Here is a 13,579-nt window from a genome sequence, read left to right as displayed (position 1 = left end):
AACTATAGGTTTAGAAATGGCTGATTCTAGCGTTGAATTACAAAGTGCTGTGATTTTGCTTAAACCCAGAATTCAGCGGGAGGTGTAAAATCACATTGTGTGATCAGGGCTACAGGAAAGGTCAAGTAAATGCAAATTGAAAAAAACTAGTTTGTGCTACAATGCCCTGGAAGAACTGCTGCTTGAAAAAAACATGGTCATGTCCTGAAGGCAAATGTTTCTAAGTAATGTACTTGAGACGCCTTAACCCCTCAGCAGCTGTTATCTTTAACCCTGCCTATTCGCAGTAACGGTGAAGAAGGGTAAAGTACATAGAAATACATACAATAGAAATGATCACACAATATTTATCTGAGCAATACCAAATGTAAATGACATATATGCACACCCATGCGTGAGTCTTGTAACCACAACACAAGCACAATACAACCACCTACGGTGGTGAACTTGGCTGCTGAAAATGTGAGTGAGAAGACCAATCAGCAGCTGCCATGTCTAACTGTGCCTTCTGATTGGTCCTCTTGATGGAAACTCAATCTAAAGGGCCACACCGTCCCAGTGTTTAGCCAAGACAGACTATGGCACAATGGAATAATTCAAATGAATTCACAGAGTATTGGGTGTACTCACATAGGAGTTGGCACTGCAGCTGGTTTTGTGTTAATAGAGACGCAGAGTTTAACGTTTTTATTTCTCTATGGCACAATGGAGGTTGCTCTGTGACATGGTTGTCATAGGTTCTAGGGATCGATCAGAACTAGAATGCTCCTGGTTATAGTGCAGAAACACACAACAGTGGATGCAGCCATTTTGTGGGCTAAAGTAATGATTAGCCTATTGATGTACACACTGTGGCACGATCTTAGTACGCAGGTTCCTTTGAAGTTTACAGGGAAACGTCATCTCTCCTTGGCTGCAGTGCATGACCACACTTGCTGCTATATTTGATTATTGGTTCCCATTTGGCGCCAGACAAAATATTTTCTCTCACGCTAGTTCCAAGTGAATGGATAGGCAGCTTTCTCATGAACATTGTGCCAACCACAAAATGACTGCTTCCAAAGTCAGCAGACGATGGGTCACTACAACAGGTAAAATGGGCAACTGTGCACGGCCAAATGGGTAGAGTTATATGTCAAGATAACACATTTAAATATCCATTCGATTTAACTGGTAATGAGGTGAATGGGGTTGGTGTGGCTATGTCCGATTTGTACTGCAGGTGGCCATAGGAATCTACATTACGTCTTATTCAAAGAGCAACAATTCCTGCTGTAAGTCCCTTTAATAACAATCACATTCCTTTATCATTTTATTAAAAACCAAGATGAAATGGAAGTTTACTATCTGGTAATTATAAAGAGGAACAGACAAATAAAATAAACAAAAAAAAAATAATAAGTAACTGATATCGCCACATTACTTATTCCAGAGAGACAGAACTAATAGCATTCTAAAGAATAGACAAATAAATATATATAAAAAAACATAATCTCATCAGTTCTGCCCCAGTGAGCTGGTATTTAGCTGGATCTCAGGCAGTGCTCAATCAATTGTTTCATAAATCATGAGCCTAAACCCAGAATTTTAAGTCTATTTAACATAACAGGGTTTTGAGAGAAGATGCACAGAGGCGAGAATAGAGGAGCAGCTCCACCATGTGGTCAATGTGTAGAAGGCAGAAAAGCTACACCTAATTTTTATAAGCTCTTTCCAAACATTCTCTCTTCTGGAAAATGTCTCTTACGAAGCAATACTAAATTCCAAGTAAATCTGCAATGGCGTTTGTTTAGTTTAGTTTTTTATTTTTATTTCTACAGCTCCATCATGCAGCTCTCTTTCATTTAAGTATTGCCGAGTCCGAGCCATATGGGTGTGGATCCGTGTGAACCTGTGCTGCATTCTTTAAAAAAAAGTTTCACACGAGAGATGGGAATGATGCTGTTAATTTTCATACACAGGGTGTATATCACACAGTAACACTGCATGGATGCTTCTCTCCACAGATCATACGGTTATTGACATTAACGTTACTATTATATCTTTAATTTGTAAGGCACTAGTGTCGCTCTCAGTGCCAGACAGTGGGGGCAAGCAGAGCAATGAGAAAAGAGGGACATACAATATAGACTAAAACAAAAAGTACCACTACACCAGTTCTTATTATCAAATCCTATCTGGCCCTCACCCTTAAGAAGTATCTTTTATGGGGAAGTACTATTAAAAAATAAAACAAAACAGCCTAATCCAATAAATAGCACAAAGAACAAATTAGTTTTGATATTGTGGTGCACTTAATAGGCTAGGCTAAGTTCTATAGAATGTATAATCTTTAAAAATATATAAACTCACTACTGAAAGTTATCTTTTTAAAAATCAGAAAACTAAAATGAAAAGTATAGTAACAAGTTAAAGAAATAGGTGAATTCATATGATGTGTTAAAATGTCTGAGCAGTATATGGCGAATAAGCTTATAAGCCACAAAGCCTTGCTAATTTTAATAAACCAGAAGAGAAATATAAGATCCTCTTCTTTGTCCTTTGTATTACAGGTTAAACTCTACTGTATGCCAATTCTTTATCTTCATGTGTACATATGTATATTCCCTCCCATAAACTCACACTTTTTTTTATTAGCATTCAATTAACCTACCAGTATGAATAAGTTATTGGTGAGCGGGAGAAAAGCAGAGCAACCGGATAGTGCACAGTCAAGAATCAAACCCACGACCCAGTGCTGACCACTATGCTACCCAAGCTCATTGTTTAAATTACAGTCAGATTGGTCATTTAGAAGTTGAACAGACAAGTACTGTATTAATACCAAACTCCAAGGCCATCAGAATGTCCCCATTTCTTGCTTGGCGGATTATTCCATGACACTTGCTGTTCTCTTCACTAAACTTTCCTTTCCTTAAAATAATGACACTCTATAAAAGGTACCAATTACAAATAGTACAGTATAGACCATACATACCCTTCGGCGTATACATTCCTTGTTGCATGGAGCCTCCAGGCTCAAACACAGGAGCTTTAAAATCAGCTACTGCAGACAACACGGACTCGAAGCTGGTGCTGCCCGGCATTACACCGCTTTTGGGATTAGGGCTCTCTGGGATGTAGCTAGCAATTTAGGAAAACAAACCACGATTGTCTCGTCAATGATTAGACATCCACAAAGTAATGGAAAGTTACATAGTGAGATGCATAATTCCCACTCCCTCCTGTGCGAGGAGGTCATCAGTCTGGCACCAACAAACTTGGTTACCAGCAGCTAGTCTGCGATAAAGATTTAATCCTAGGGCAAAGCATTATCCAAAAACTTGCGTCCTTGTGATAATGAGGCTATTACAGGACTCTGCAATCTTGCTGATCTTAAAATGGCCATCCGCAGTGGTCACTAACCTGTCATGAGGTAGATAACAAGGTTACACAAGCATCAGTATAATCTCTCAATAATCATGTACATGTGACACTGAATAGTTACATAGGTATCCTCACAAGCCGTGCCAAATAGTCCCTCTCTGCGAGCGAGGTCCCGCTCTACCACGCTTGCTCAGAGCATCTTTGTGCGTCTTATTGGTATAAATAAAACAACTGGGAGCGGCAAAACTACATTGCTAGATTGCACTAATTAATTTGATGTGCGACATTTGTACATCTGTGCGCGTCTGCGTCTGAATCTTTATAGGAAGTGCTGCGATACAGCTTTTAGTCACGCCAATTACCATTGTGCTTCATCTGCGACTTTGTCTTTAAAACTAATTATTGTGTGGTTAAAGTCTCAGACTAGTGTCTCTGGTACACTGTGAGGCTTTCTGCTTGTGTGATGCAACTAGGATGCAAAATGTAAAGAAAAATATGGTACACTAATCCTCTAAGATCGTCTCAGTCATGCGGTGTGTCGCACGCTGTATGACATACAGATGCTAGATGTATGAGGACACATCTGTAAGTAATACTAAAAATAATAGCTCTACAAGTACAGCCTATTTAGTCTAACTAGTTGTAAACACATTGATGTAGCAAATCAGGCATGTGTGTGTTTTATTGCTCATTTACTTATGCATACACGCTTCTAAATAAAATGAATGTATTTAATCACTGTTACATTAAAACCAATTTTTAACACCGATATATAGAACCGCTTTTTATTCACTCTGCTGAAGCTCCATACAGTACACACTCGAGACTGTTCTCTTCTTTGCGTTCTCCCGCTTGTCACCCAGTAACGGCCATATCGCAGTCAGGGAGAAAGGTCCAAGATCCATCTGGCTCAGAATCGCTCAGAGACCAGCAAAGATGCGCATGTTCACTATAATGCATACACGTTTACTAACGCTCGCTAGATGCGGCTGCATTCAGGCCCATTGTTGCTAGAATCAATCAACAAAGTGCCAGTTAATGGTATGTAGGACGAGGAATAGTGGAGACAGCAACTGTAAGTGATTTCCGTGTCGCCATCCCAATAGAATATTGAAACTAACTGGGGCAATGTAGATCTCAGGCTACACTACAAGCTAGTAGTCATTTGTCTAGTAATAATTTCACGTGTTCTGCAAACATTCAAAAAAGGATATAAGGTCAAGTAGTGAGCTATGGGTACGGTCATTCATACATAGCTGAGCGATCATCTCTGCTCTCAGGATCTCATCATCGGTCATTCCTACAACACAGATTAAACTGTTGTTACATTCCATACTGAATATGCTGACATCAAATAGGAAATCGTATAGCTTAAAATGTATACTACGTTTTTTAAAATTCAATCCACATAGGATATAAAGTTTAAAGTGGCTGTTCAACTTTAAACCACCTATCCCACCATATCACTTATTTGCCACATGGGGGGCGGGAGGGTGCAGGTAAAAATAAATTGGGGGGTATTCAAAAGCGGACTTTCCCTGTAATACGGATCTGGAACACATTTCTCTGCAGATCCATTTCATTTGCAAACAGTAGTTCTCAAGTCTATTCTTCAAGTACTCCCAACAGATCATGTTTTCAGATTTTTGTCTATGGAAGCAGGCAAGATAAACGGTGATCCAGAAAAACAAACTTACCTGTACATAAGTATACAGAAAACATGACCGGATGGGGAGAACATGAAGATTAGACTGGAGAACCACTAATCTGCAGCAAACTGGTTCCAGGAATAAACCAATGAAAAAGTTTTTAAAAAAAGAGAGTACAAAAATCTATAAAAATGTGTGATATGGTAAGAACTTACCTTTGTTATCTCTATTTCTACGAAGTCCATAGGGTTCCACAGGATACCTTGGGGTATAGGTGATGACGTCAGGCATCGGGCACCATAGAGTTAAGTTTTCAGCCTACCAGGAAGCACTAGGGTCCCCCTCCTATACCCCGCCCCAGAGCCAAGGCATCTCAGTTACGTACCAAGCCATAGGCCCGAGGAGGAGAAGGAAGAGAGAGAAGAAAGATGTGGACACACACAAGAATCACATTCTCACCAGAGGGAGACGGAAAAACCGGTGACCAGAGTAAAGCCAATATGCAGCACAGGTGCGATAGGGCGGGAGTCCTGTAGAACCCTATGGACTTCGTAGAAATAGAGATAACAAAGATAAGTTCTTACCATATCTAATATTTTCTACATCAGGGTCCATAGATCCACAAGATACCTTGGGGATGATGTCCCAAAGCAGTATCCTTGAAGGGTGGGGACGCTCCTGTGCTGAAAGGAGAATCCGCCGCCCGAAGGAAGCATCCTGAGAGGCAAAGGTGTCAATACCTCACAAAAGTATGGACAGAGGACCACGTAGCAGCCTTGCAGATCTGGACTGCAGAGGCACCACGTCAAGCTGCCCACGAAGGACCCACAGACCTAGTGGAAGCCCTCACAGAGGATGGAACCGGAAGGCCTTCATGAAGATAAGCTTCTGAAATAGCCATACGAATCCAACCTGCCAAAGTTTGCTTTGAAGCAGGCCAACCCTTTTTACGGAAGCCATAGAGGACAAACAAGGCATCCGACTTCCTAAAAGAAGAAGTGCGGTCAACATAAATCTTTAAGGCCCGCACAACGTCCAAAGTGGCCTCAGCCACTGAAAGATCAGGTGAGTTAAAAGCCGGCACAACGATTTCCTCGTTGATATGGAAACGTGAAACAACTTTGGGAAGAAATTCAGGACGAGTGCACAGCACTGCCCTGTTCCCATGAAAAATCAGAAAAGAGGGTCTACAGGAGAGAGCCCCTAAATCAGAAACACGTCTGGCCGAAGCGATGGCCAGAAGGAAAATAGTTTTAGCTGTCAGCCATTTAAGGTCCACTGAGCCCAGTGGTTCAAACGGCGGTCCCTGGAGAGCCCTCAGGACCACAGCTAAATCCCAAGGCGCCACCAGTGGAACAAAGGGCGGCTGAATTCGAAGAACACCTTGCATAAAGGTGCGCACATCAGGGATTGTAGCAATCCTACGATGGAACCAGACGGACAAGGCAGACACCTGCACCTTCAGAGAAGCAAGGCGTAGCCCATGGTCTAGTCCCGCCTGTAGGAAAGCTAACACTCTAGACAGACGGAACACCCGAGGGACATAACCTCTCGGTCAACACCACTGGAAGAACGTATGCCACACACGATGGTATATCCTTGCAGAAGATGGTTCCCGAGCTCTTAGCATAGTTCGTACTACAGAGCTGGAAAACCCCTGGACCTTAACATGGCCATCTCAACAGCCACGCCGTCAAAGACAGCCGAGTCAGGTCCAGGTGAAGATAAGGACCCTGTGACAGTAGGTCCGGTCGCAGCGACAACCGCAGAGGAATGTCCACAGACAGACCCTGAAGGTCTGAGAACCAGTGCCGGAGGAAAGAGATAAGCAAACCGGAACGTCCACTGGACGGACAGAGCATCCACCAGAGACGCCTTTTCGTCTCTTGTTCGAGACCCGTACACCGGCAACTTGTTTTTGTGCCATGACGCCATGAGGTCGATCTCTGGAAGACCCCACCTGTCCACCAGAAGTTGAAAGACGTCCTGGTGCAGAGACCTCCCCCGGATGAACATCCTGGCGACTGAGAAAGTCCACCTCCCAGTTGAGGACTCCCGGGATGAATACGGCTGATATGGCCGGGAGATTGCGCTCTGCCGAGACCAGGATGCGGGACACCTCTACGAGTGCCGCCCGACTTCGGGTTCCTCCTCGCCGATTTATGTAGGCCACGGTGGTGGCGTTGTCCGACTGGACCTGCACGGGGTGACCTTGGAGAACCCGATGTGCCTGCTGGAGAGCATTGAAAACCGCTCGGAGTTCCAAGATGTTTATTGGAAGCTCCACTTCCGCCTGAGCCCATCTGCCCTGGAACAAGTGTGGACCCCGTGACCGCTCCCCAGCCCCGAAGGCTGGCGTCCGTTGTCAACAGGACCCAGTTCGCCACCCAAAATGGACAACCCTTGTTGAGATGGGTCGTCTGCAACCACCAGGCTAGGGACAGGCGAACCTCCGGAGTGAGCACCATCATCTGTGACTTTAGACTCCGAGGCAGTCCATTCCATTTGGACAGGATCAATTGCGGCAGAGGTCTGGAGTGAAACTGGGCATATTCCACCATGTCGAATACTGACACCATGGAGCCCAGTAACCTCATCGCTGAGTGCAGGGACACACGGCGACTCTGCAGACAACTGTGCACCCTCAACTATAAGGCAGAGATCCTTTCCCCCGTCACAAAGATCCTCTGCTGTCTGGAGTCCAATAAGGCTCCGAGGTGCAGAATCCTCTGAGACGGGATTAGGGTGGACTTTTGCCAGTTTATTAACCAGCCGTGCTGTTGCAGTACCGCAATCGTCAGATCCAAGGGGCGTAGAAGGAGCTCTGGAGATCCAGCTACCAACAAAAGGTCGTCCAGGTACGGCAACATGCAGACTCCCTGCAGCCGCAGGAAAGCCGCCATAACCTTGGTGAACACTCGTGGTGCTGTCGCCAGGCCAAAGGGTAACGCCCGGAACTGAAAGTGATCGTTGCGGATTGCAAACCTGAGGAACTGTTGATGGCGTAAAAGAATAGGGGCATGCAGGTAAGCATCCTGTATGTCCAACGACACCATGTAATCCCCAGGTTCCAGCGCCAGAATGATGGACCGTAGGTCTCCATCCGAAAACGCGGCACCTGCAAGGACTTGTTGAGGGCTTTGAGGTTGAGAATCGGACGGTATGACCCATTGGGTTTCTGCACCAAAAATAGATTGGAATAGAAACCCTGGCCCCTCTGGGAGAATGGAACAGGCACTATAACTCCAGCCTGGAGCATAGTATGCAAAACTTTCCGCAGTTCCGTGGCTTTGTTCCGGTATAAGGGAAGACCCATGGTGAAGAATCGGGATGGGGGCCTGTGCCAAAAGGAGAGGGCATACCCGTGAGAAACCACCTCGTGAACCCAATTGTCTATCGTGGTTACCGACCAACACTGGGCGAACTGCAGCAGGCGGCCTCCCACTTTGGGATCCCCCAAAGGGAGGCCCGGACCGTCAGGCCGCAGGTTTGTTATCAGACTTAGGGGCCGGACGTCTGGTACTCCAGGCCTGTTTCCTGGGATTGGCTGATTTCTTGGGGCCAGCCTGTCGGGGATGCTTCCTTCGGGCCTTAGCCCCCCTCTAAACAGGTGCTCCGACTCCGAACTGGGCACCAACGAAACTGAGATGCCTTGGCTCGGGGGCGGGGTATAGGAGGGGGACCCTAGTGCATCCTGGGAGGCTGAAAACGTAACTCTATGGTGCCCGATGCCTGATGCCATCACCTATACCCCAAGGTATCTTGTGGATACCCTATGGACCCTGATGTAGAAATAGTATGTTGTTCTCCGGTGCTGACGTACAGGATATTTGTATTAAAAGGGGGTGACAGAGACAAGAAGTTAAAAGGAACCCTAACAGACAAAACATAGTATGCAATGGTTATTAGTACATTTGTTTAGAACCCAAACGTCATGTAAAAATTCAGGCTCCAATACCACACAGATGTATCTTGTAACAGATAAAGATTTGCTGTAAGAAGTGTGTATGAAGACTAAACTGTGCACTGAACCACAGCAAGCCAAGTAACAAATAGCTGGTATCTGTATAGCGCTACTAAGACAGTGAACACAAGTGTACCCTAAATTTAATGTTCCTAAATTAGCCCCTTTATGTTCAACATTGTAGGGAGCTTAGTAAATCGGAAATATAAATTTAAAATCTAATTAATTCAGCAAACAGCACTTATGCTGGCCATAGACGTGCAGATCCTGATGTTTTTGACCAAACTCGCTGAGCATTGCATAGTGGTGGACTCACTGAGCCCAATTCAGATATGTACATAAACCCGATGGCTTACCTACATATCCGATGGTCCTGGGTCTGCGCAGGCCCCGTTCTGCCCATGTGAAGAACGGGTCCTGTGTGATCGCCCGCAGTGCCCACTTTGCTACAGCATGTGTGTTTGGGGGGGCGGTGATCAGGACCATTGTACAAAGCGGAGGGCATCGCCCCCGTTTGCAGGCGTGCAGACTTCCTGGAGCTGGCAGAGGGGTTAGGGCGGCCAGGCCGATGATCACCTGTAGAGGCGCCTGCGGGTGCTGCACTCGGATAGCACATGCATGCGGCAAGTGTCTATTTCCTACAGGTAGCATTTTACTTGTATGGTATTGCACAGACACTTCCTGGCAGCTGTGCGACACCATATATATCTAAACCAGGCCCATTATTACAAAGTAGAGCACCTAAGTGGATAACCCCCATGGGAGCATTTGGAGGCCATTGGTTGGTCCAGAAGTGTACTATCAGGCACATGGTCGGTGGTTTGGCTCTTGGTTGGGCCAGAAGTGTACTATCAGGCACATGGTCGGTGGTTTGGCCAGAAGTGTACGATCAGGCACATGGTCAGTGGTTTGGCTCTTGGTTGGGCCAGAAGTGTACTATCAGGCACATGGGTCTGTGGTTTGGCTCTGCAAGTAAACATCACAGACTCTGCCAAGCAGATTACAAGGTATATTTGCCAGCATTTGTCATGAAGACTAAATAATACCAATCTATGTAGCGTTTGTATGTTCTCCCAATTGGCATGGGTTCTGTATAATAGGATCGTTGTGGCATTAAGAAACAACAATAGTAAAATTGCTTAATAATAAATATTATACAGAGAATCAGCAAACAGGAGACACCATGTCCTCTAATCCCACCCTTTCTAAATAATAAAGAATTGATAAAGGTGGGAAAGGTACATCAGAGAGCACCTCTGACAAAATAAGAGTTATGGTATAACATACCTTTGTTAACACTTTATTCGAGGTCCATGGAGTCCACAGCAAATACTTTGGGGTATGTGGTTGGAGTGATCCAGGCACAAAACAGTTAAATAAGCTTCAGCTCCCAGGATGCACTGGATCCTCTTCCATATATACCCCGCCCCTGGCCACAGGCAGTCCGTTTGTTATCAAGCCCAAGCAGGGGAAGGCAAAACAAAGAGAAGGAAGGACCCTTGTACTTCAGAAAAACTCTCTAAGACGAGGGATTCATAGAAGATACAAGAGATTACCCCAAAAACACCAGGTGCATTAGGGTGGGTGTCCTGTGGACCCCATAGACCTTGAAGAAAAAGAGTTAACAAAGGTATGTTATACCATAACTCTTATTTTCTTTTTTGGGTTCCATGGGGTCCACAGCAAATACGTTGGGGATATCCCAAAGCAGTTCCCTTAAGGGCGAGGACGCTCCTGTGTTTCAGTAGAAAGGAGAATCCTACACCCGAAGGAAGCATCCTGAGAGGCAAATTTGTCAAATCCGTACAATTTGACAAAGGTGTGGACAGAAGACCATGTGGCACAACTGTTCAGCAGAGGCTCCATGACGCACCGCCCACGATGTCCCATAGATCGAGTAGAATGTGCTGTGACCGCTTGAGAAATTGTCATAAGCAACCATCTGGCCAAAGTCTGTTTGTTAGCTGGCCAGCCTCGCTTATGACAGCCCTACAACACAAATAAAGAAGATGATTTTCTAATGGAGTTGGTGCGATCTACATAGATACGTAGTGCACGGACAACATCCAGTGATGCTTCACCAGCCGAAAGACAAGAAGCTTACAAAGCTGGAACCACATTTTCTTCATTTCACATAAAACCGGGATAATCCCCTAGGAAGGTACCCGGCCCTAGTACAAAGAACAGCTCTAATCTGATGAAATATCAATAAAGGAGAGCGAAAAGACAGGGCTGCCAAATCAGAGACCCTACGGGCCGAAGCGATAGCCAGAAGAAAACTGTCTGTCTTCTCTGTCAACCACCTTAGGTCTGCTGATTTCAGGGGTTTGAATAAAGGAGCCTGCAAAGTCCTGAGAACCAATGTTAAACCCCACAGGCTACCGGTGGGACAAAGGCTGGCTGAACCCTCAGAGCACCCTGAAAAAATATTCTAACATCAGGCAAATGGGGCTATCCATCTCTGAACCAAACTGAAAGTGCAGAAGCCCGAACTCTCAGGGTGGCCAGACTCCGGTCTAAACCAGCCTAACGAAAAGAAAACACTCGAGAAGCCCTAACCACCTTAGGGTCACATTTCCTCAGTTCACACCGCTGAAAATACGAGTGCCAAATATTGTCATAAATGCGGCCAGACGAAGGTTTCTGTGAACTCTGAATTACAGATTTGGAAAACTTTTTCCCTTTAAGACGGAGGTCTGAAGAGCCACGCTGTCAAAGACAGACTAGGAAGATCTGGATACAGGCAGGGACCCCGTATTAACAGGTCCCGCCTTGGCGGAAGAGGCCACGGAGTGTCTATGGAGAAACTCTTTAGGTCGGTGAACCAATGGCGTCAGGGCCAAGCAGGGGCTATCAGTATTACTGTTGCACTCTCCTGCTTTTATTACCCGATAACCCTTGGAAGAAGGGAAAGCTGAAGAAACAAATACGCCAATCTGAAGTTCCACTCTACTGCCAGAGCGTCCACAAACTCGGCTGCAGAATCCCTGGTTCTGCCCGTACCTGGGGACTCTGTGGTTGTGACTCAAAGCCATGAGGTCTACACCTCTGGAAGACCCCATATGTCCACAAGGCTTTGAAATACCTGTGGATGAATAGCCCACTCTCTGGCATGAATATCCTGCTGGATTAGGAAGTCTGCTTCCAAATTGAGGACTTCTGGTATGAACACAGCTGATCTTCCTGGAAAATGACATTCTACCCAAATCAGAATGTTTGATACTTACGCCATGGCAGCCTGGCTTCACGTGCCTCCCTGATGGATGAGGTAGGCTACTACGGTGGCGTTGTTGGATTGTACCTGGACAGGTCTGCCCCTTTAGTATTTCCTGAGCTAGAACAAGCGCTCTTGAATACTGCCCTTAGTTCCAGGATGTTTATGGACAGAAGGCTTTCCGTTTTCATTTTCTGGCGTTTGAATACTGGAGCCTTTCCTTGTACCGGCCCCACATCATTTATGTGTAGCACAGCTTTGACCGCTCTAATCAGGGAGGAGAAATGTGCTGCTGGAAAACGGTCTTCCTCTCCTGAGTGACACTACAAAAAGCACACCAGCTTAGTAGGATATTGAGCACTGTATAACCTGGCCACCCAAGCAGAGGTATATTGGTCCATAATAAACCCCAGGGAGATCCTGTCCAGAAGCTGGTGACCACATAATCAATTTTATATGAAAATCATGTGGGGATAATCCCGCTTTGCAGGCCATACATGACACCAGCACAGGGGCTTCAGCCACCCGTCTTTCAGATTCTTTGGACATAATGATTTTATGCAAAGTTCTGAGCACACATGTGACAATGTTTCACACACACCTGTAGTAGAGGGATATGAGGAGAAACAACAGTGATAGATTAACAGACTGACAGTTATATAGACATAAAAGGCAGTACCACACACAGCAGCTTTCAAAGTCACATGCAATGCATAATATATCCCTTTATAATATGAATATATGCATCTTAAGCTCTTTGGCCCTCATTCAGAGCCGTACGCTCTGAGCAGAGCGCACGCTCTGAATGAGGGCCGCCCTCCATAATTATGGAGCGTCCTCCTGGACGCTCGTATAGCTGTGGGTCACCACCCACAGCCTATACGAGCGTGCAGTTTGATGGCCGCGATGGTCGTGACCATCGAAACTGCGAGCCGGAGCCTGCGGTTGAGGTTTTCAACCGCAAGGCCCGGAGTGATTTTGGCTCTATCAGTGGGCCGGCTTCTGACGGTAGGCGTTCCCTTGGGAACGCCCCCGTCAGGGAGGCACGCCCACCAAAGGGGGCGTGCTGTCAATCAACATCGACAGCACGCCCCCTTTGATCAGACACAACGAGCGAAGGACTTTCCTTCGCTCGTCGCGTCTGGCGCATGCGCACGGCGGAGCTCCCGCCGTCGTGCACATGCGCAGTGCACAACATCGACCCACTTGCGAGCGGACAGCCGCTTGCGAGTGGGTCTGAATCAGGCCCTTAGTTCACTACGAACAGCCTCAGGCCTAGTAGGATATAGAGCTCTGTATGACCCGTCAACGTGGGAGAGGCATACAGGGAGACTGACCCAACCTCCTGAGTGCACAGCCACCGAGAGCACCTGAGAGTGGTCTCTG

The 13,579-nt window shown here is 46.0% G+C and overlaps 1 protein-coding gene across 7 annotated transcripts in view; it reads right to left on the bottom strand.

Moving 5' to 3' along the window:
- The window catches only part of UBR3 (ubiquitin protein ligase E3 component n-recognin 3), a 250,272-nt gene that overhangs the window by 169,208 nt on the left and 67,485 nt on the right, over positions 1-13,579 (bottom strand). For all 7 annotated transcript variants that reach the window (XM_088469036.1, XM_088469052.1, XM_088469046.1 and 4 more), the window contains 2 exons: positions 4,581-4,666; positions 2,978-3,119 (listed from right to left, as the gene is read on the bottom strand). In XM_088469036.1, the coding sequence (XP_088325162.1) occupies positions 2,978-3,119; positions 4,581-4,666 (228 nt within the window). The remainder of the gene's footprint in view (positions 1-2,977; positions 3,120-4,580; positions 4,667-13,579) is intronic.

This window comes from Taudactylus pleione, unplaced genomic scaffold, assembly GCF_031769625.1.
Source record: "Taudactylus pleione unplaced genomic scaffold, aTauple2 ptg000004l, whole genome shotgun sequence".
In the NCBI taxonomy this organism is placed as follows: domain Eukaryota; kingdom Metazoa; phylum Chordata; class Amphibia; order Anura; family Myobatrachidae; genus Taudactylus; species Taudactylus pleione.
The sequence above is the reverse complement of the archived record's forward strand: the minus strand, read 5'-3'. Positions and strand labels throughout refer to the sequence as shown.